At 35.2% G+C, this 21835-nt stretch overlaps 1 protein-coding gene across 14 annotated transcripts in view; it reads right to left on the bottom strand.

Moving 5' to 3' along the window:
• Window positions 1-21835, bottom strand: part of dnc (phosphodiesterase dunce) — a 201733-nt gene that overhangs the window by 8937 nt on the left and 170961 nt on the right. For 6 of the 14 annotated variants that reach the window (XM_043213195.2, XM_070283064.1, XM_070283065.1 and 3 more), the window contains 5 exons: window positions 20271-20447; window positions 14580-14618; window positions 6801-6905; window positions 5028-5214; window positions 2033-2126 (listed from right to left, as the gene is read on the bottom strand). In XM_043213195.2, the coding sequence (XP_043069130.1) occupies window positions 2033-2126; window positions 5028-5214; window positions 6801-6905; window positions 14580-14618; window positions 20271-20447 (602 nt within the window). Of the gene's footprint in view, window positions 1-2032; window positions 2127-5027; window positions 5215-6800; window positions 6906-10136; window positions 10426-14579; window positions 14619-20270; window positions 20448-21835 lie in introns of those variants that run through there. The other 8 variants (XM_043213197.2, XM_070283067.1, XM_043213202.2 and 5 more) reach the window with 5 other exon arrangements.

Raw genomic sequence — 21835 nt, 5'->3', positions numbered from 1 at the left:
CATTTTATCCTAAAAATATTATTAAAAAAGAAACATCACGCACAAAACATGGCGCAGCAAAAAAAAAAAACTATAAGCCCCTTTGTTTTACTTTCGGCCTACGCCTTTGGTTTTAGCCAAAAAACCCCCCCTATTCACCCCCCGCCCGCTGCTCTATGTGCTCAGTGAAGCAGAAATATGAACAAATGTGCAAATATGCCCTATACCCGCCCGTCGGCAGTTTCAGCCTTTTCCAATGTCTCCCTACTTTTCTCTACTTTTATCCCCGGAATTTTCCTTTTTTTTTTTTAGTCAATTTTTTTTTTTGCTTTTACAACTCTTTTGGAGGCTTTGGCCTTAGGTGCGGCACCTTTGTTTGCCCTACCACGCCCACCAGTTTAGAAGCCCACTTTTCAATAGAGATGAAAAAAAAAGAGTAGAATTGCATTGAGAAATTTTTAAGTTATCGAATAACTATCGATAAAATATAAATTTAGCAAAGAAAAAAAATAAACAGTAATAATATTTAATATTCTATAGTTTCATAAAGTATTAATAGTAATAATAATACCACTTTCGTTCAAAAATATGGCCAAGGCAACCCTTGTTTTTCTTTTTTCTAGTTTTCCTGTTTTTCCATTTCGATAATTACGATAACAGCGATTGGATTCAATCAATACATCGGAATTATCGGTCAGCTACAAAGTAGAAAAACAAACAACTCTGTTTGAATAAAAAAAAAACAGTCACCCATTCCCACAGAAAAGTGACACAAAAGTGGCTTTGGCTTTGGACACAAAAGCGTTAAGAGGACTGGGCTGGGCTGGGCTGGAATGGGTGGTTGGGTTTTTGACTGAAAATGCTAATGGACAGGGGCGTGTGGGTGATGGCAATTGAAAAGAAGAAGAAGGGGTGAGTTGTGGGGGAAGGAAAAGGAAGAAATGCGCAAAAGTGGGCGGATAGAGGTCTTCGCCCGGGGGCTTGGTTCGCAGGTTAAACAATGAAATTTCCACTTCATCTGTTTTTATGCTGCTCTGCATAATTTAATTTTGCACTTTCAATTCGTCGAAAAAAAGGAAAGAAAATTCACTAAAATGGGGAAGAATAAAGAAGATTTAAGAGAAAGAGATAGTTGTAAACCCCATTTAATTTAAAATACAATAAGCATTATTTTAAAAATATTGTTAGAGTATTACTTTTTCGACTTGATTTCTAAAAAATAAATATCTATACATTTTTTTTGCTGATTCCTCTCCTTGATTTGCATAACTTTTGCTAGCGCTTTTTGCCCTAATTTGTTGGCATTGGATATGGAGACGGATGGATGGTTTGGTCTGGGCTTGGGTTTGGGTTTTGGGTTGGTGGCTTCAGCTACTTGAACTTTCCTTTAACCTTCGTTGGCCCTCCTCCTCTTCGATTTTCCACCGCCATTGTGGTTAATGCGATTTTATTGCATACTTTGGTGAGCCAGCTACAAAAAGTACAACAAATACAAGAACAAATGGCAGAATGGCAATGCCTGGAAACAAATTGCAGCTCGCTAGTCAGCCAGCCAGCCAGCCAGTCAGTCAGCGAAAGTTGAAGCCACAAAACTTCTTGAATAACTTTCGAGGGTTAAAAAAATGTATAGAGAGGAGGAGGATGAAACGTAGAGAAGGCTTAACCCATTGATAGTCATAGTTTCTGCCATTGATGATGAGGCGGAATGGAGAACACACTGACTGGCATTGGCAAAATGAGGGTGAAATAAATTCACCCAGATTGCAAAATCCCAGCATCCGAGGTGAAGCAGAAATGATTCGAGTGTCGGGGCTTTTGGATTGTTGTGCAATTGTTTTGCAAAAAGTTTTCCATCTTCATCTAGTTTTTCATTTAGTTTTTTTTGTTCTTCCCGCAATCGAAATGGAAAATAAAATTGCCATCATTAGATGAATCGATAAAGAGATTGTGATTTAAACTGGTATTGGTTTTCTGAATAAGAGTAAAGCTTAACAATTAGATGGCCTATTGATTTCTTTTTTAAATATTTGTATGTATATATTTTTCAACTCACCCAAAAATGTGGAACATATATATTCGGAAATCTGATTTCCCGATCTGCTGGACTCGCTGAAGTGTGAAAGCTCCTTGTTGAGCATCCGTTTGAACTGAAAGGAGAAAAATAAATAGTTGATTAAAAATGGAAAATATTTTGTCTTAGGATTCACAAATCGATCCACAAATCGTTTAAGGTACTCCGCTTAAATTGAATTGAAGAATTGGGGAAGTTATAGCCATCACTGTGGGCCCTATAGGGGAAAACCCCATTTTCAAGGTATCCTATCAGAAAAAATGGACAGAAAATCTGAAAAATATTTTGTCTCAGGATTTTGATGCAGAATGGTGGAGAATCGATCTAGAAATCGTTTAAGGTACTCCGCTTGAGAATCGGATGAGAATTGGGGAAGTTATGGCCGTCGCTGTGGGGCCTATAGGGGAAAACGCCATTTTCAAGGGATCCCTCACGAAAAATGGACAACAAATCTAAAAAATATTTTGTCTCAGGATTTTGATGCAGAATGGTGGAGAATCGATCAAGAAATCATTTAAGGTACTCCGCTTGAGCATCGGATGAGAATTGGGGAAGATATAGCCATCACTGTGGGGCCTATAGGGGAAAACGCCATTTTCAAGGGATCCCTCACGAAAAATGGACAACAAATCTAAAAAATATTTTGTCTCAGGATTTTGATGCAGAATGGTGGAGAATCGATCAAGAAATCATTTAAGGTACTCCGCTTAAGAATCGGATGAGAATTGGGGAAGATATACCCATCACTGTGGGCCCTATAGGGGAAAACGCCATTTTCAAGGGATCCCTCACGAAAAGTGGACAAAAAATTTAAAAAATATTTTGTCTCAGGATTTTGATGCAGAATGGTGGAGAATCGATCTAAAAATCATTTAAGGTACTCCGCTTGAGCATCGGATGAGAATTGGGGAAGTTATAGCCATCACTGTGGGCCCTATAGGGAAAAACCCCATTTTCAAGGGATCCCTCACGAAAAATGGACAAAAAATTTAAAAAATATTTTGTCTCAGGATTTTGATGCAGAATGGTGGAGAATCCATCTAGAAATCGTTTAAGGTACTCCGCTTGAGAATCGGATGAGAATTGGGGAAGATAAAGCCATCACTGGGGGCCCTATAGGGAAAAAACCCATTTTCAAGGGATCCCTCACGAAAAATGGACAACAAATCTAAAAAATATTTTGTCTCAGGATTTTGATGCAGAATGGTGGAGAATCGATCTAGAAATCATTTAAGGTACTCCGCTTAAGAATCGGATGAGAATTGGGGAAGATATAGCCATCACTGTGGGGCCTATAGGGGAAAACGCCATTTTCAAGGGATCCCTCACGAAAAATGGACAACAAATCTAAAAAATATTTTGTCTCAGGATTTTGATGCAGAATGGTGGAGAATCGATCAAGAAATCATTTAAGGTACTCCGCTTAAGAATCGGATGAGAATTGGGGAAGATATACCCATCACTGTGGGCCCTATAGGGGAAAACGCCATTTTCAAGGGATCCCTCACGAAAAGTGGACAAAAAATTTAAAAAATATTTTGTCTCAGGATTTTGATGCAGAATGGTGGAGAATCGATCTAAAAATCATTTAAGGTACTCCGCATGAGCATCGGATGAGAATTGGGGAAGTTATAGCCATCACTGTGGGCCCTATTGGGAAAAACCCCATTTTCAAGGGATCCCTCACGAAAAATGGACAAAAAATTTAAAAAATATTTTGTCTCAGGATTTTGATGCAGAATGGTGGAGAATCCATCTAGAAATCGTTTAAGGTACTCCGCTTGAGAATCGGATGAGAATTGGGGAAGATAAAGCCATCACTGGGGGCCCTATAGGGAAAAAACCCATTTTCAAGGGATCCCTCACGAAAAATGGACAACAAATCTAAAAAATATTTTGTCTCAGGATTTTGATGCAGAATGGTGGAGAATCGATCAAGAAATCATTTAAGGTACTCCGCTTAAGAATCGGATGAGAATTGGGGAAGATATACCCATCACTGTGGGCCCTATAGGGGAAAACGCCATTTTCAAGGGATCCCTCACGAAAAGTGGACAAAAAATTTAAAAAATATTTTGTCTCAGGATTTTGATGCAGAATGGTGGAGAATCGATCTAAAAATCATTTAAGGTACTCCGCATGAGCATCGGATGAGAATTGGGGAAGTTATAGCCATCACTGTGGGCCCTATTGGGAAAAACCCCATTTTCAAGGGATCCCTCACGAAAAATGGACAAAAAATTTAAAAAATATTTTGTCTCAGGATTTTGATGCAGAATGGGGGAGAATCCATCTAGAAATCGTTTAAGGTACTCCGCTTGAGAATCGGATGAGAATTGGGGAAGATAAAGCCATCACTGGGGGCCCTATAGGGAAAAAACCCATTTTCAAGGGATCCCTCACGAAAAGTGGACAAAAAATTTAAAAAATATTTTGTCTCAGGATTTTGATGCAGAATGGTGGAGAATCGATCAAGAAATCATTTAAGGTACTCCGCTTAAGAATCGGATGAGAATTGGGGAAGATATACCCATCACTGTGGGCCCTATAGGGGAAAACGCCATTTTCAAGGGATCCCTCACGAAAAATGGACAAAAAATCGAAAAAATATTTTGTCTCAGGATTTTGATGCAGAATGGTGGAGAATCCATCTAGAAATCGTTTAAGGTACTCCGCTTGAGAATCGGATGAGAATTGGGGAAGATAAAGCCATCACTGGGGGCCCTATAGGGAAAAAACCCATTTTCAAGGGATCCCTCACGAAAAATGGACAACAAATCTAAAAAATATTTTGTCTCAGGAGTTTGATGCAGAATGGTAGAGAATTGATCTAGAAATCATTTAAGGTACTCCGCTTGAGAGTCGGATAAGAATTGGGGAAGATATACCCATCACTGTGGGCCCTATAGGGGAAAACGCCATTTTCAAGGGATCCTAGGATATTTTTTTAATATTCAAACCCTGATTATAAACTCACCTTAAGAGAGGCCATGTCGGAGACACTGCGATGGGTCTGGATCGTCTCCAGCTGGTCGAGGCACCAGTCCAGTTCCTCAATGGTGTCGGTCGCCAGCCGGGTGTAGGCCTCCTCCCCCTGGGACAGGGGTACTCCAGGTGGGTTTGCCGTGCGGGCAGCCGTCGAGGATTGCGTGGGCCGCCTGGATCTTTTTTGATTAATACACGATATTCCCAAACACACACACGCACACACACATAGAGGGAGAGGGGGGTGTGGAGAATAAGAGAGAGGAGGTGGGAGTGGCGGGTGGAAGAAGGCAGCGGGCGAAGGGGATAGTTAATAGGAACAAACAAACAAACGATCAAACAAAATAAACAAACATTTAAGGGGGAACATCATGGAAGAAGCAAATAAAAAAATGGGAAATGGAAAATGATTAGTGCATAAAATAAAAACAAATTTAAATAAATAAAAATATATTTATTATTATTTTTCAGGGTTAGGAGAAGGATTTTATAAAAATGGAGTGTGGTGTGGTTTTTTATACATTTTTTTTTTATTTGTTTGTTCGGTGACGTAGCATGGTTTGGTGAAATATTAAAAAAAAAAGACACAACATTTAGATTTTGGTGATTTTTTTCAAAAGATCAATTATTTTTTTTTTTTAGTTTTATAGTTGCATTGCAAACACAAGACACACACATATTTAAAAATTAGTTAACAGAGCGAGACGGATACAGAGTGTTAGAAGAAGACAGAAACAGAGCGGGGGGAGAGAGCAGAAAAGAGAGAATAGACAGATAAAATATATAATTTTTTTTTTGTCGTAAATTATTATTGTTATAATGAGGGATATTGGGGAGACAGTGGCCTAACTATTTACAGAAAATGTATTTCTTAAGGGAGGGTCATCATTTCAAAGGGCCTGCCAGAGGGTTAAGGGTTAATACAATCAAAGCTTTCTCAGGGACTTTTTGGTATTTTAATTTAACATGCAAATTTTTTCTTTTTTTTTTCAAAGAAAATCTAAAACTAAGGATTAATCACATATTTTCAAACAAACAATTGAATATATTTGTTTTATTTTTAGTTACAAAGTATTATTATTCCGTCTTCCCTAAAAAAAAAAAAAAAAAAATCATTGACCTGTGCTTTTGTTTGTTTTTTTTTTTTGGCACTCGTGTTTGTATTTTTTTGCGTTATTTTTGGCACGTTTTTTTTTGCGTCATTTCATTGGAAATATTGGGGGTCAAGTGGGGAAATGTACCATGAGTTTGCACCTTTAACCTTTATGTAAGGGTAAGGGTTCTATTCTTTTATTTCTATTTTTATATTTTTTTCGACATAGACCCTCAAAATACTCGTATTATTGTTAGAGAGATGATGAAAATGATTTTGTTTGTCGCTTGTTTTTATTATTATTATTTTTTTTGTTGGTATTTTTTTTGATTAATTAAAGTGTGAGAGACGCGACAAAAACACACACCAAGAGCACGAAAATAGAGACAGAGATAGAGATATGGGGGGCAGAAAGAGCCAGGGAGGTTAAGGCGAGCAAAGAGCAAGCAGCAACACTTAGGGGTTAAAGTGGGGTTACGAGGGGGGGTTTCTTAGTTAAAACACTGACTGAGATATCACTTTTATTATTTTTGAGGTCAAGTACATCATTTTTTTTTCAATTGAATATCTCTAGGGGCGTAGGGCAGGGCCAGAGAGGGGTAGGGTGTGGGTAGGTGGGTGGGTGGTTGGTTGGTTGGGTGATGGACTTTGTCAAGGTCACCACACACTTACTTGTTTGATGCTGGAACATTTGTCAGACTTAATAAATTGTTGCGCACTGAACGTAAGCTGGCTAAAATTTGGGCGAAAGGCGTCACAATGAGATCCTCGCCATGGCTGTAAAAAAAAATTTTAAAAAATAAGCTTTAATTTATTTATAATCTCTATCTTAAAATCTAACTAGAGAAGTAAGGAGTTGAGAAGCTTATCTTGAACTTGATCACCAAACACAAGTATTTTCTAACCATAAATGCAAATGATAATTTAAAAACATGCAAAGTCTTAATATATATTTTTTAAATTAATTTTTAATTACTTTTTAAGGCTTATGTACAATTTATAAACAAGAAACCCAAAAACTTAATTAACCATAACCTTTCTGACATCGTTCTAATACCGAAAACACTTTGATGCTTTTGCCAAAAATGTGCGAAAAATTAAAAACCAAAACGAGTTCAAAACTAAAATTTTGAAATCCTTTTTTTTTGTAAATAGAATTTTTAAAATAAATTTATAAACATTTTTGTAAAAAATTTTAAATTTTTTTTTGTGTGTTGTGAAACTTTAATGGTTTTCTAAAACATTTTGAGTAGAATTTAAGTGACAACTGGGAAAACAGAGTTTCCAAGAATACTTAAACAAAAAATGAAAAAAAGGGCATTCCACGTAAGAAAAAAGGACGCCATAACGACGGCCAAGTTTTTTTTTTTTTTTTTTTTTTTTTTTGTTTTTGAAAGGCCTTTAAAAATTCTACAGAAAATTGGTAGGACATTCGAGGAAAATTCTACTGGAGGGGGAAGAGCGGGTGAGGGCTCCTTAGCGGCTCCCACGAGCCACTTGGCTCGGAATTTTGAACGTTCTGCCAAAAATAAAACAAAAAGAACCCGAAAAAAAATTAACAGAGAAAAAGCGAAAATCGAAATAGACAAGCCGAAACGAAACCGTACGCAAAAAAAAAAAAAAAGTTGACAAACAAAAAATGGCATAAATTAATAATAATAAAACACAAACAAAAAACACATCTAAATAGATGTATATAGAGAGGCAGATATATAATCAACACAAATGCGAGGGCGTGTACACGGTGCGCATTAGTGACGTCACAGAAATTGCTTGACGACTACAAATTAAAAAAAAAATTCAACAAAAAAAGATACGGAATGGCGCCAAAGAATTTTAATTAAAAGAAAATAAAACTTTTTGGGTTTATTGAAGAGAGGAAGTATTAAAAAATATGATATATTTTTATTATTGTATGTTTATATATAACAACAAATAAAATATTTAATTAGGAAATAAATTATTGAGAAAACTTTAGCTTTATATTTTTCACAAAAAGTGTTAAAAAAATTGTATATAAGTTGTATTATATTGGAGGTCTATATTTATATTTTAACTTTAATATTAAAACATTTTTGTTTTGGTTCGAAACTTATATTTATTGTATGCATATATAACAAATATAGATTTTTATGATTTCTTAAAAAAAAAACTTGTTTAAAATTAACAAAAAAAAATAAAAATATATTTTTTTTAAGTATGTATGTATATATTGTAAAATATTTTAAAATTCCATTTTTGTGTCTTATTTTTCTTAGTGTTTAAGGACTACTTCAACCAATAATCCTATCACTAATTATCCACTTGTAAAAAATGTCTGACAATGAGAAGCAATCGAACTAAATAATAAAAAAACAATAAACGATGAAAATTAAACGTGAAAAAACGTATTTAAAAAGGGAAAAATGTGGAAAATCCTTTCCATTTTTTGAGGCATGTAAAATTGACCTCCTTTTGCGGCTGCCACCACAACAACAATTAAAAACAAAAATTAAAAAAGAAAAAAAAAACAGCCTTAAAAAAAGTACATCAATCGCAGCTCATTTACAGGCTTTTCATGCTTTTTGTGGTTTAAGGTTGAATTCGGTTGCTTTTAGGTTGCTTTTCCTCAGCTTTTTTTCCTCTTATTTTCAGCTTTTCCAAATTTTTCTCAACGCTTGTCTTGTGGCCCCCTGTTTGCTTAACACATTTTCTGTTTTGTTTGCCTGCTTTTTGGCACGTCGCATATATCTTTCAAAAATCGTACCAATATAACCCGCTGCTGCAATTGCAAGATAAATTACCATTTCTTTTTTCCCTCATTTTTTTTCTCTTGGTTTTTTTTTAGAGCAATAACCCCTTGAAAATACAAACATTTCCCTTTTGAAACCTTTTTTTTTTAGTTAATTTTCCAACCCCAACAACAAATATTTGTTTCATTTGCTTTTTTTCTACTTTTGTACTAATTAATTTGTATCCTCCTCTTATTTTTATTTTTTGTGTGGTAGCTAGGCTCAATTATTTCTTGCCACTAATTTGTCATTTAATTTGAGTTAAAAGGCTGGTGCTGGTAAAAATAAATGACAGACTACCGGGCCAGACAATTCTTAGAAAGTTCATTTCTTTTTTTGTCCTCCAATTATTTTTGGGTTATTAATATTGCGACGCATTTTCACTCACGCCCCCTAGAGCCCACAAAATAAAGAAACGTTGACTTTTTAGTTGAAAACACAATGACTCACCCAAAAACCAACAAAATAAATAATAATTTTAATGATAAAAACAGAAACATAAGATAATATAAGAGAAGGTGTGACTAGACTTTAATTAAATTAAGAGCTTCCACAGGAAAAAACTAGTTTCTATTAAGTAATCAAAGTTAATTAACCTTTACTTTATAACTCTATCATTTTCGATCAAGAAAAACTATTAAATTTTTTGTGATAAAAAAAAAATCACATTTTTCTTCTTAATATTCGTCTTCTGAATCGGCCATTTATTTATAGACACATTTCACACACAATTCTCGTAATTTCACAAATCACTTCACAAATTTCAAAATAAATTTCTAATAAATCGAAAACACTTGTGCGGTTAATTCGAATGAAATGGGATTTATACGATTTGTGGTGATGTGTCACACAAGCAGAAAATAAATAGCATTTCTTTTGAAATCGATTGATTTAAAATTTAATTTTGATAATTAGACAAAATCCATAGATCATAATTCATAAATTTTTATTAACGACAAAAGGAGAAGGACAGAAGGAAGAAACATACATATTTTTTTGTGGTTCATTAAATTGGAACATAAACATGTATATGCGCAGAAAAGCAGAAATATCTACATATATATATATATATATATATATATGTATGTTTCGATTCCTATTATAAATATATATATTGAAATATATATAGATATAAATGCCAAGTGAACTATTTTGAGTGCTGGCCATAAATGGCCCTGATCTGCTAAAATATTCTATATAGATATTTATTATATAGATCAATTGATCTATATCCTACCTGCGCTGTGACTTAATGGAGAACATATTGTCCCGATCGGCGAGTATGGTCACAGCCAGATCGTCCTGCAGAATCGAGGGTATCATGTTGAAGAAACTATGGACTCGCGGCAGCGACTGCGAGCCTGCTGAGTTTTTGTTCAGCATTTTGAGGGATTTTTTTTTTTTTGTAACTTAAACACCCAAGAATTAAGTTTTTAAAACTTAAGGCACATAGAAAAAAAAGGAGTTGTATTCTCAACAATTTTGGCCCTCAAGGGCCCACTTTAGAAACAAAATTCGTATTCCTTTTCTCTTTTTTTTTTTTTGGAAAAATATAATCACAAATGATTTTTATGTACTTTAATAAGTTATGTTCTTATTTTTGGTATAAATATTTTATATTTATATTTAATATTTTGTTTAATTTATTTTTTGAATTTTCCGCGACCGCACGCTGACCGAGAATGAAGCGCGTCCCGCGGCGTGGATGGCGAAAATACAGAAGCCAAATACACAAATCCACAAAAGCGAAAAATACAAATAAATGAACGAAATGAACAGAAAAAAAAATAGTATAAGAAAAATTATAGTAGCGACAGAGCTGAGAACTCTGAACTGAGAACTGAGAACCGAGAAATGAGAAAAGAGCAGAGATATCCAACGTAACGTAAGAAACAAATTATATTCAACTTAAGAAAAAAAAATTAAAAAAAAAAAAATTCATTTCTACTCGCGTGTGTATGTCATTTTCATTGCTGCTTTTATACGCGTGTGTGTGTAAGTATTTCTTTTTATTTTTATTTTTATTTCATTTTTTTTTTTTTGCGCGCGTAAGATTTTTGCTTGCTTTTCATCTTCATCAGGCGTCGCCGCAGCAGCAACAAAAACAACCTAAACATGAACAACATTTGCTCAATTATTCAAATACAGGGTTACTATTCCTCTCAAAACTATTAAGTTAAAGCTTTGAATTGTGAAAAACTAGTAGCGAAAACTAAACAAGTAACTAAAGTGTTTGGTTTACGGCTCGAAAAACGCAATAAGTTGGAATAAAATAGGTCTATAACTGTCTATCAAGTTTCAACTAATTTGTTTTTATAACTAGACAGGCTCACCTGAAATTTTTTCAATCGTTTAAGATGGAAACTATATATTAACTTTAAGAATTTTCAAATAATAAAATTAAGTTTTAAAAGGTTTACTATTTTGTTTATTTTATTAGCTTTAAGTTTATGAGAAGCGTGGAGAAGGGCGCTCTTAGAAGGTACTGTCTATTAGAAACGAGGAGAAGGGACAATTTTAATAAATTGTAAAATATTATTTCTTTTAGGTTATATTATTTTTTAGGCATTAATATTTCACTTTCTTGACTAAATTTCTTTTCTATATATTTCTTTGAATGCATTGTAATATCAAGAACACCCTGTTGGCCTACTCTACGGTGTCCTTGCCTGGCATATCATCATCATTATTATATAGATCATTATAATTGTGATTATTCCGAATCGTGTCGAAAGTTCGTTTTGGTTAAGACACAATTTTTATTTTATTTTATTTTTTTTTTTTTTTTTTAATTTTATTTTCATTTGCAATGCCTGCCCCCCTCACTTTTTTTCGTATTTCGATTCCCTCTAGACCCCGTCACTGCTTTCTCGCAGCATTCACCTCACTTACCTACGCTAATGTTTAATAAATTCTCCAACTCTCCCCTGCTCTTTCACCCGCCTCCACGAAGGCTGTGGCCCTCTCTTTCTGTTTGCCTTCAATTGGCATTTTAGTTGGCACTTCGATGATTGTTTTTGTTGCTTTTGCTTCTTGTTAGTATTATTATTTTGTTGTTGTTGTTGTTGGTGCTTCTGCTGCTGCAGCTGTTGGCGTTTGATTAACGCTCATTAGCGTCAACGAAAAAAATAAAAACATAAGAAAACTACGAAGCGAGCACATCAATTTTTAAATACGGCAATTATTTTAATATCTTTAGCTTGTTGGAAGAAAAATGCGCGAGTTTCTGGCTCTCATTCATTTCTATCGATAGATATGGATAGAGAGAGAGAGTAGAGAAAGAGCTATTATTATGAGGAAAGTCTATTAATAATCTAGTTTTTGGCTTGAAGCTTTTAATTGCAGAAGGGCACTTGGGTAGATATTAAGCATACGCAGTGTGTGACATACATTCACTGATGAAATTTTTGTTTTTTTAATTCATTTAATTCTTTAAATCATTATCATACATTTGTTTAATATTATATTTATAATTTTATACATTTTTTTTATTAAACCTCTTAGTTTTACTTAAAGCATATCTCCCATTACACATTACTCATACGCACCGTGAACCCAAAAATTCCTAATGATTCTGTTTATGTTTGTGATTTCTCCTCTCACCGAGCAGAGATTTTAGGTCAACAAAGTGCACCATTTAACGCATTGACTCAAGTGATTGTTGTCATTACAATCCATAAAGTCGTTCGTTTGTCTGGGAATATTTTTTGGAATATTTCGGACAACAATCCGAATCAGAATCTGAGTCAGAAAACACTGGGCCGGCAACTAAGTCTGCGACTGCAGCTGCCCAGGAGAGAAGATTTATGGGATTTATGCAATCAAACAGTTGCTGACCACATTTCGAATAAGCTGCCTTGAGAACTAGTCAACTATAACAATTTAAAATGTCCATTAAAATGTCTAATAAACGGACTTGAAGCTGAAAAGAGCTTTTGCATGGCTTAACCCTAAGAGAGAAGCGTTTTTTGGGGGTGTGGATGGAGGATAGAAGCTTGTTGTGGTCAAATAATTCAAAGTGTTTTCTCAACATACATGTGTTTTTTTTTTCAAAAGTTAGGGGTAGAAATGTTTGACATTTTTAGACATATTTCGATATATTTACAAATGAATTTAAATAGTATATATCTATGAGATATATATATCTTGAGATAGCAGTTTATATTCCGAGACCAATTCTCTTGGCCACAGCATGGAAGACTGCACTTTCCTCGACAAGCCCGATATTAAAGCAGTTAATTTGCATTTCACTTTTCGCTCGGCACAGCCATTTTCCATTTTCCCTCAGCCTCAATTTTCATTTTTTTTTTTTTCGTCTGCCATTTCCATGCCACGTACTTTTGTGCTATAAAAAGAGATTTTTCTATTTTATTTTATTTTTTTTTCTACTTGCTGCTGCTGCTTCTGGGTGTGAATGACAAATCTGCAATGTGCAATGCATTTTCATATACATATATGTATAAAAATATATATGTAAGGTACTTATATAGAAGATGCACATGTGTATATTAAAGCTAAAATTATGTGCCCGCAATCACGACGAATGCTCACTTATATATGTATATACTATATATGTACTTGTAGATGCATATATACATACATACATACATATATAGCACTTGGGAATCATATTCAGGCACTCACACTTTAGGCAATTGAGGCGCTGAGCGAAAATTTAATGCACGGGAAAAATTGTATATTATTTAGTTGAAGCGCAGTTAAAGACCAGAGGAGAAGTGCAGAGTAGAATTCCACTACTTGAGCCATATATTTTATGGTTTTGGGGTTTTTGGTTTTATTTTGATTTTGATGTGTGTGTTTGTGCCAGATTTTCTTCTTGGGTGTCACGCTGCGTATGAATAACGTACGTTACGTATACGCCCCGGTGTACGGACGGGCAATGGCAAGATGGCACACTGCATGTGGCAACTTTTTTGGGGGCAGCAGAAGCAGCGGGAGTTCCCCTTGATTGACTTCTGTCAGCAATTATTTCGTTTAATTTATTTTTTTTTTCTTGTTTATGTTCAGAGATTTTTGCGGTGTGTTTGCCTTGGCACTTGGCGACAGGAAATAGGAAATGTTTTTCAAAATTTAAATTAGCTTGGCCTGCATTCAATAATTCTTAAATCTTGTTCGTCATACGATGTGAGAAATTCCTCAGGTCGTGTTCTGACAAACTCGTGACTCTCGAAAAACAAATCGGAATGACTCAACAGATATGGCCAGCATGTGAGGAGGATGGATGCATAAGATGTTGCCATGATGATGATTCAAGTTCTATTTTATTTTCAAGAAAAAGTTCAGAGTTCAGTGAACTAGCAGAAGTAGCAGACATGTTTATAAATTATTTAAAATATTTTCAGAAAAACCCCAGAAAAAAAGAAACTTACCCGTTTTATATTATTAAAATATATTATAACCCCTGTTGTAGAGTAAAGATATAATATCATGCAAAACTTAAAAAATAATGATAAAGTTTTGTAGAATAATTTTTTAATAAACACCACATGCAGGGCGACAGGGACAAAAACGACAACAACAATCAAGATACAAGAGACAGGCAAACAAGACATAACGATAGAGATAGTTAGATATCATAGATAGAGATAGATAGATAGCTAGATAGATAGATAGAGAGAGATAGCGACTTGGGTAGAATCAGATCTCTCGGCATACGTACGATCGGTCAACGAGTATAGAGGCTTCCTGTTCTTTAAACCTGGAAAAAGGGTTACAATCTTAATAAACAACGATAATACAGACAACAATCATAAGATCACTAAGTTATATATAGAGGATATAGATTGGGGGAAGATGTAAAGAGGTTGTAGAGGGTTAAGAGTAGCGTAGCTAACAAATAACAAGAGGATACAAGATAAGAGGTAGAAAGGTAGAGGGCCAGAGTGGAACTAAAATAATACACAACATAAGGAAAACAATTAAAAGTTAGCTTTAGATTTAATTTCAGTTTTTTTTTTTTAATTATATTTTTTTGAGTATTTAATCTAAGGACTTTTGGCCATAAGGATCTATAGCTTTTTTTTTACATATACTTAATTTTTATTTTTAAGATGTATAAAATATTTATAATAAAGTATAAACTATAAAAATAATTTAAAAAATATTCCATAAGCCCCCTTTTTTGTAATCCCTAAAATAATTCTAAATATAAATTTTCCCAGTGTATATTTCCCTGAGAACCTAATTGATGCGTCACGTGCCAAATCGGAGGGGTTGAAAAGTGGGGTTTTTGGGAGGGAGGGTGGTTGACTGACTGGTTGTAGATGGTGGCTGGGTGGGATGTCGGCAACCCCCGGCTGGGACTTTCGCTGACGCAGACAATGACCCCGCCACATAGATCAGTGCAAATCTGGCAAATCGTGACGTCATTCCTATAGCGTACGTCACAACCGACAGACAGACAGTCAGACAGACAAAGAAACAAACAAATCGAGAATAGAAAACAGAGCGCTCTGGAAACTCGCAAAAAAAAAAATACCAGAAAACAGAAAGGCTAACGCCGACTGCCACAAAAAGTCGAAGTTGAAGTGTTGACATTTAAGGACATGGCCAACCACCACCCTCCCCGCCAGGCACGCCCCCCATTTGGCAGCAGACATTGCCGACGCCGCCGCCCATTTGTCTCTTGCATTTAGAGAAGGCTCTGTGGAAATGTCATTGAGAAGCCAAGCAGAAATGCAGAAATGGAGAAGGGGGGGCTTTATGTAATTCTAGATGGTCAAGTCAATCAAGTTGGGTTTTTCTATTTAATTATATAACTTAAATTTAATAGAAGCTTTAAAAGGTAAGAGGTATTAAAATTTTCTAATCTTAAACCCAATAACTCAATAAACCCAAAGCCACTAAACTGCTATTTAACACTATATTTCTAACACTTTCCGTATCAGAGATAACCTCACTTAATTTGGCCAACACCTCACTTAACCCACTCAGCCGCACTCAATCCCACTCGACTCCACTTAACCCATGCCAAGCATACCCTCCTCTATAACCCGCTCGACCCGCTTAACCCGCCAGTTAACCCGAGAAGCTCAAAAACTAACCCGCAATCAGCTTGGGGACACACACACAACTGATGCAATTTAACCAAAACGAACTCGAACTCGAAACGGAACCCAAACCCCCAAAAAACCGAGAACAGATGAAGAAGAAGTCCTGGCAACTCAATTAAAAGGATTCCACCTCCTGCTTCCTTTCCTTGCCTTTCCCCACTTAATGTGCAATTCCTTCAATGGCGAGACTTTGGAATCCAATTTCCATTCTGCTGCCATTGCTTGCCTTCAGTTTTGGAATTAATGGCGACACACAAGTTGCAGCAACAATTTCAACTTCCACACTGTTTGGTTGGATGGCTGGCTTCGGTGGCAGGATGAATGGCCAAAGGAATTGCCATTTGCATGGCATGAGAGGGCAGAGGGGCTGGCTGTGGGGCAGTAAAACTTTATCGAGCCAGCACCTGACACAGTTTGCGGCTAAATTAATGCCCGGTCTGGAGTACAAAAGTCTCAGATAGCTGATTATTTTCAAAACAAAAAACTAAAATTATAAAAAATATCTATAGAAAATTTTTACATTCTACATTTTCGAAGTAGATTTTCAGGGGATTGGATCAACAAATTTTTTAAGGCATTCCCTATGAAAATCGGATCAAAATTGACAACAATATAGATATCCTTAAGAACCCTATACGTGGTCCTGTTCTTTGCAAGGGGTTCCATTAGAAAAAATAGAAAAATATCTATCATTTCTAAAGAAACTTCGTAAAATTAAAGAAATAATATCTAATACCTGTTAATGTATCTCTTGAGGATCAAAGAAAATTATAAAAAAAATTGTGACATTTTCCTGGTAAGTAATTAAATACTAGAATACTTGTAAAATAGCTTTTACCCGAAATAGCGGCCTCTTGTTGACAGAAATCTATTTTCCTTGTAGGCCTTTCCCAAGAATACGTAATCCTATACCTACTAAAAGTATTCCCACATTATATACAAATATATATATCCATATTTTTTTTGTTTTTTGAGAAAAACATTCCACTTAACTGCATCTATTATTGTTGTTATGATTATTTTCAGGGATTGGGTGCCTGGGGGGTGTGGAGATTGGGAGGTAGGCTGTCCAAAAATGTGAGAAGGAACATCCCGGGAACAAAATATTATGACTAATTGTGAGTTGTTTTGCTCAAATGACGACCTTGACATTTACACAGTATACATTCTTTGGGTGGCGAGGGGGTGGTTCTCTCTCGTTATGAGACAGCCTCAGACAGTCGGCTAATTATTTGTTATTAGTGTTGAAATCTTTATGATTTCTTCGGCTCACCCACAAAAACTTGGTCGTCACTCAAAGTTATGGCTTTTCTCAGGCATCTACCCCTCCTATATTTTTCTTTTAGTGTATTAAATAGAGCAAGACTATGGGTATTTAGTAGATGTGTGTGTGTGTGTGTGTTTGTAATTGACAGCTCATCAAGAACATTGTTTGAAAGTGGCAGGCCCCAAGAAATATTCCAAGTTGATTGAAAGCAAACGCAGCGTGCGCTGAAAGGTAGAGATTTCTTCTATTTTATGGAAAGGGGCTATAGCTTTGCTATAGGGGTTATTGGTGGAAAGCCACCCACCCTCCGCTAGAGGGCAGGAGGTGAGGTGGACAGTTTGGCAGGCCCAAAAACTTTGAAGGCAGACAAAAGTTTTTGGCTTCCAACGATGGCGATGGCGATGGCGACGGACAAATGCAAATTGCGATGCTGTCGCCTGCCAAAAACATTTGAATTTGACCGTAACGGGAGCCGGCTTTCAACAACAACAAAATAAGTAAATTAAAATATTATAAAAAAAAAAAAAAAAAAAAATTAATAAAAAATAAGCTTTCAGTTAAAAGAGTTTTTGTTTTGGACTCCTCCCTCCAAAAAAAAGGACTTTTTAAAAAAATTAACACAAACTTTATTTAAAATATCATACTAAGGGAGTAATCTCTCACTCAAACTAGTTAAAAATCACCCCAAAACTTGTATTTCGATGGAACCCCCTCTTCTAAATAATCTTTTCCATTATATTCCCCATCAAATCCATAAATCACAAATCCTATGATTGAGTTTTCCCTCCAAAATCTTCGTGGTCTTTAATAAACAATAAAGCTTAGGTGTTTTCATTTCCTCAGCTCTTAAAATGCATTTTTCACCAAATACCTATACATATATTCCATTATTTACTAATCATGGCAAAAATTTCATCGTCTATGGTCTTTTGAAGATGTACTCTCGTTTACATATATCTATAATTTGCGATCTATATTTCAAAAAAAAAAAAGGGCAAAAATAGAGGAGAGTGTATAGGAGGAGAGAGAGGGGCAGTCACTTTTGGCGCTGTAAAAATGTAAATATTTTGCCAAACGCTCTCTCAGCCCCACCCCTTTTTTGTCGAATTTTCCACTTAACGCCCACTTTTCTCATCATCCGCCAAAAACTCATCTATATTTTCAGTTTTTTTTGCATTTTGATGATCATGAACAGCCTCTCTTTGGGTTGTTGTTGTTGCTGTTGCATGTGTAATTAGGTGTTATTGTTTTTGTGCATAATATTTGAGTCAGTGTGTGTATGGTTGTGTATGTGTTGGCCCCATTGACGCTGCCAAAAACGCATAAAAAAAGGAAAAAAAAATTAGAAAGGCAGGGCGCTGCACTCAAAAACACAGAGAGACTTGCCAAAAAAAAATAATACCAACACACACACACCAACAGCAACATGCCCCACGAAACAAAAACAAAATGGCGCACAGGGGCAAGAAAAAAAAAAAATTGCATTTCCGGCCTCAGTGTTACATAACGCGTTTTTGGCCATGCATGTGTAATGAGCGGATTTTTCAAGGGGGGTCTTTGTGTTTGTTTTTCCAAAGGGGGTTACTGCCATCCGGGACTGACTAATTGAAGTTGAGCCTACGGGCTAGGAAGGACGATAAAGAGAGACAAAAAAAATGTGATAAATTAAGCAAAGAAATTAAATAAAAATATAGAAACTAAATTTAAAAATTTAATTCAAAATTCATTAATACAAATATCCGCTTCAATTTGAAATATACTTCATAATACATCAATAACCCCAAAGAAATAACTTAGTTTCGAATCAAAATAGTCACTATTTTTTATAAAATTTAATTATTCAATAAAACAAGAAAATGAAATCCTTCTCTCTAAACTTTTCCCGTCTAAAAAGTATAAGCGTATCAGCATTTAAAACTAATTAGCTTGAGCTGTGCGGGATTCTGTTGTTCTAATGACTTGAAGCGCTACTTCAAACTATTAATTGAAAAACAATTATTTTTCTCATGGTGCAGCCAGGATTTTGCATATTTTGTCAATAGGGGGGGATTGGCCCGAGGGGCAGTGGCAAGTGGGTGAGTAGCAAAGTGAAAGGAGGCGTGGCTGACGATGAAGAGAAAGTGGCAGGAGCTGGTGGGAATGAAACCACAGTAAGCCTTTAGCAAAGTCACAGCAATTCCAAAGAGTGACAAAGAGACAGACAAAGGGAGGGGAGGGTGGAAAATCAGAGGAAAAGTGAGGCAGTGAGGGGGCGGCTTTGAGGGAAGGTTGGGAAAACCCAGAGAAAATCTAAGGAGGAGAAGAAGCCAGAGATGCCAGAGAAAAAGTTGTTGCACTTCTCGCATGTGTGCTTCAGGAATTTTGCAACCATTTCCACTTTGAAAGTCACCCGCTTTTCCTGCATTTTCCTACGGTCCACCCCTCTCCTGCATTTTCCAGCATTTTCCTCACTTGATCCTTCTGCCATATGCCTTCTTAAATTGTTCAAATATCTGAACAATGTGTGTTGAGTTTCAACGTTAAAGGGTTTATATGGCCAAAGGGAAAAACTTTAAAAAAATACAATAAATTATTTAAAAAAAAAAATAAAAAATATCTTTTATTAAGAATTAAGAGAAGCAGACAGAAAGAGATAGATAGATAATGAGAAAGAGAAAGACACTTAGAAAAATATTAGAGTTGAAGAGCAGAATAAACATCACAAAATAACATGAATTTGTGTTTTCCTTTCAAGGATCAAGGATACTTCTCCCGAAAAAAATAAATAAAGGGAAATTACACAACAAAGTATGAAAAACTAAGAAGAAGAAGAATAAAGAAACATGAAAAAGGTGTTGAAAATGGCCAGAACATAACCATTATAGGGAAGTTGGGCACACTTAGTAGAGAGAAAATTCCAGAGGGGGGAGAAAAGAAATAAAATCAAATTACAGCCTTTTCAGCACAGCCCTTGGTATTTTATCTTGATTTGCTTTTCGTTTCATTATAATAAAATAATATAATAAAGAATGAAATAATTGAGAACACTTACCTTTCACTAGCGATGCTTGAGTTTCGGGACATGGACTTGGGCGACATCTCGAAATCGGAATCGGATCGATATAGAAATGATTCGCGACGCTGCGGCAAATTCTGGAGAACCAGACCGGCGCTGGGTGAGCCGCCCTCGAGCGGTGATCGAGCGCCTTGGCCATTTTCTACATCGAAACTGGAATAAAAATAAAATAAATAATTAAAATAAGCATTGAGATATGTAAATTATATATTTAAGAAGTTTTTGGTGAGAAAAATATTTTTTTTTATTTTATGTATTATTACAAAATAGTATTTTAAATATTTTTAGTAACCTGAAAAATAGAACCCAAATATCTGTTATATGTGAAAATATTCTTTAAGCCTTTAATACATTTTTTTTTTTTAAGAATTTCAAACAAATTCTGTACTCTTTTTTCTGTGAACTTTATCTTTAAAAATTTCTATTCCGCAGTGCCAACTATTTCTTAGAACTTCCCCCAAAAACCTTAACTCCTAAAATCCCTTCAAAACTTTAACCAAAACCATTGCTTTGCCCAAAATGTAATAATTACATTAAATTATGACACAAACAAAAAATACGAGAATTATACCCAAAAGCTTAAACTGACAGCCTTTTGGGATTAAAATATTTACCAGATTAGCTGTCAAAGTTTTGTTCTCCTGAGCTCTTCCAAAAAAAAAAATAATAAGTACCACCCTCTGAAAAAAAGAACGAAAATATGACAGAAATGCCACCGGAAACGGAAGCGCGCCTAACAAGGCGCTTTTTAAAGTTTCATTTCGTTAGACATCTTTTGCGTTTGCCTTTTTTTTTCTGCTCACTTGTCTGCGGCAAAAAGTTTCTCTGGCTGCCCAAAAAAAAAAAAAAAAAAAAAAAAAAAAAGGAATTCCAGTAACAAGTCTTTAAAAAAAAAAAAAAAAAAAAAAAGAAAAAATATAAGAAAAGCAAAAGTCACTCCACTCTGCTCGAAAAATGTAAAAGGAAAGTTTAGTCAATTGTAGACCATGGACCCTGAAGTTTTTACTTTTTTTTTTTAATACTAAAAAAGTGAGTTAGTGGAAAAAGAAACTTTCATAAAACTGCCAGGACATCATGACTGACATTGGGTGCTCCAATTTGCCGCTAGATGGCGTTGCTTTCTTTCGTTTTCTTTTATTTTTTTTTTGAAGATTATTTTTGTTAAAGTGGTTTTCTAGAGTTGCAAGTTTAATTGGTAGATAGTTTTGGCTTAGAAATGATTTAAGTTTTTTTTATAAAAATATAAACATTTATTTAAAATAAAAATCGTAAAAGTTCATTGACATTCTAGTTCGAACTCGGTTTCGCAATCGAAGAAGTACAAAATTCGTTAGACGCACAACTTTCTTAAGACCCACAGCTGGTCCTGTATCCTGGACACCACCCCCCAGGACCTACCCCTGGCACCTCTCCCCTCACCCCCTCGAAGAAACAACGGGTGGTTGTGCCGCTGCCGTTGAAGAAAAGTCGTAAAGAAAAATGATGTTTTAAGTAAAATTTATATCGGGGTCATTAAGTAAACTTGGCACAAAGTTGTTGCC

The sequence above is a fragment of the Drosophila bipectinata genome, chromosome XR (assembly GCF_030179905.1).
Source record: "Drosophila bipectinata strain 14024-0381.07 chromosome XR, DbipHiC1v2, whole genome shotgun sequence".
NCBI classification, from domain to species: Eukaryota; Metazoa; Arthropoda; class Insecta; order Diptera; family Drosophilidae; genus Drosophila; species Drosophila bipectinata.
The sequence above is the reverse complement of the archived record's forward strand: the minus strand, read 5'-3'. Positions and strand labels throughout refer to the sequence as shown.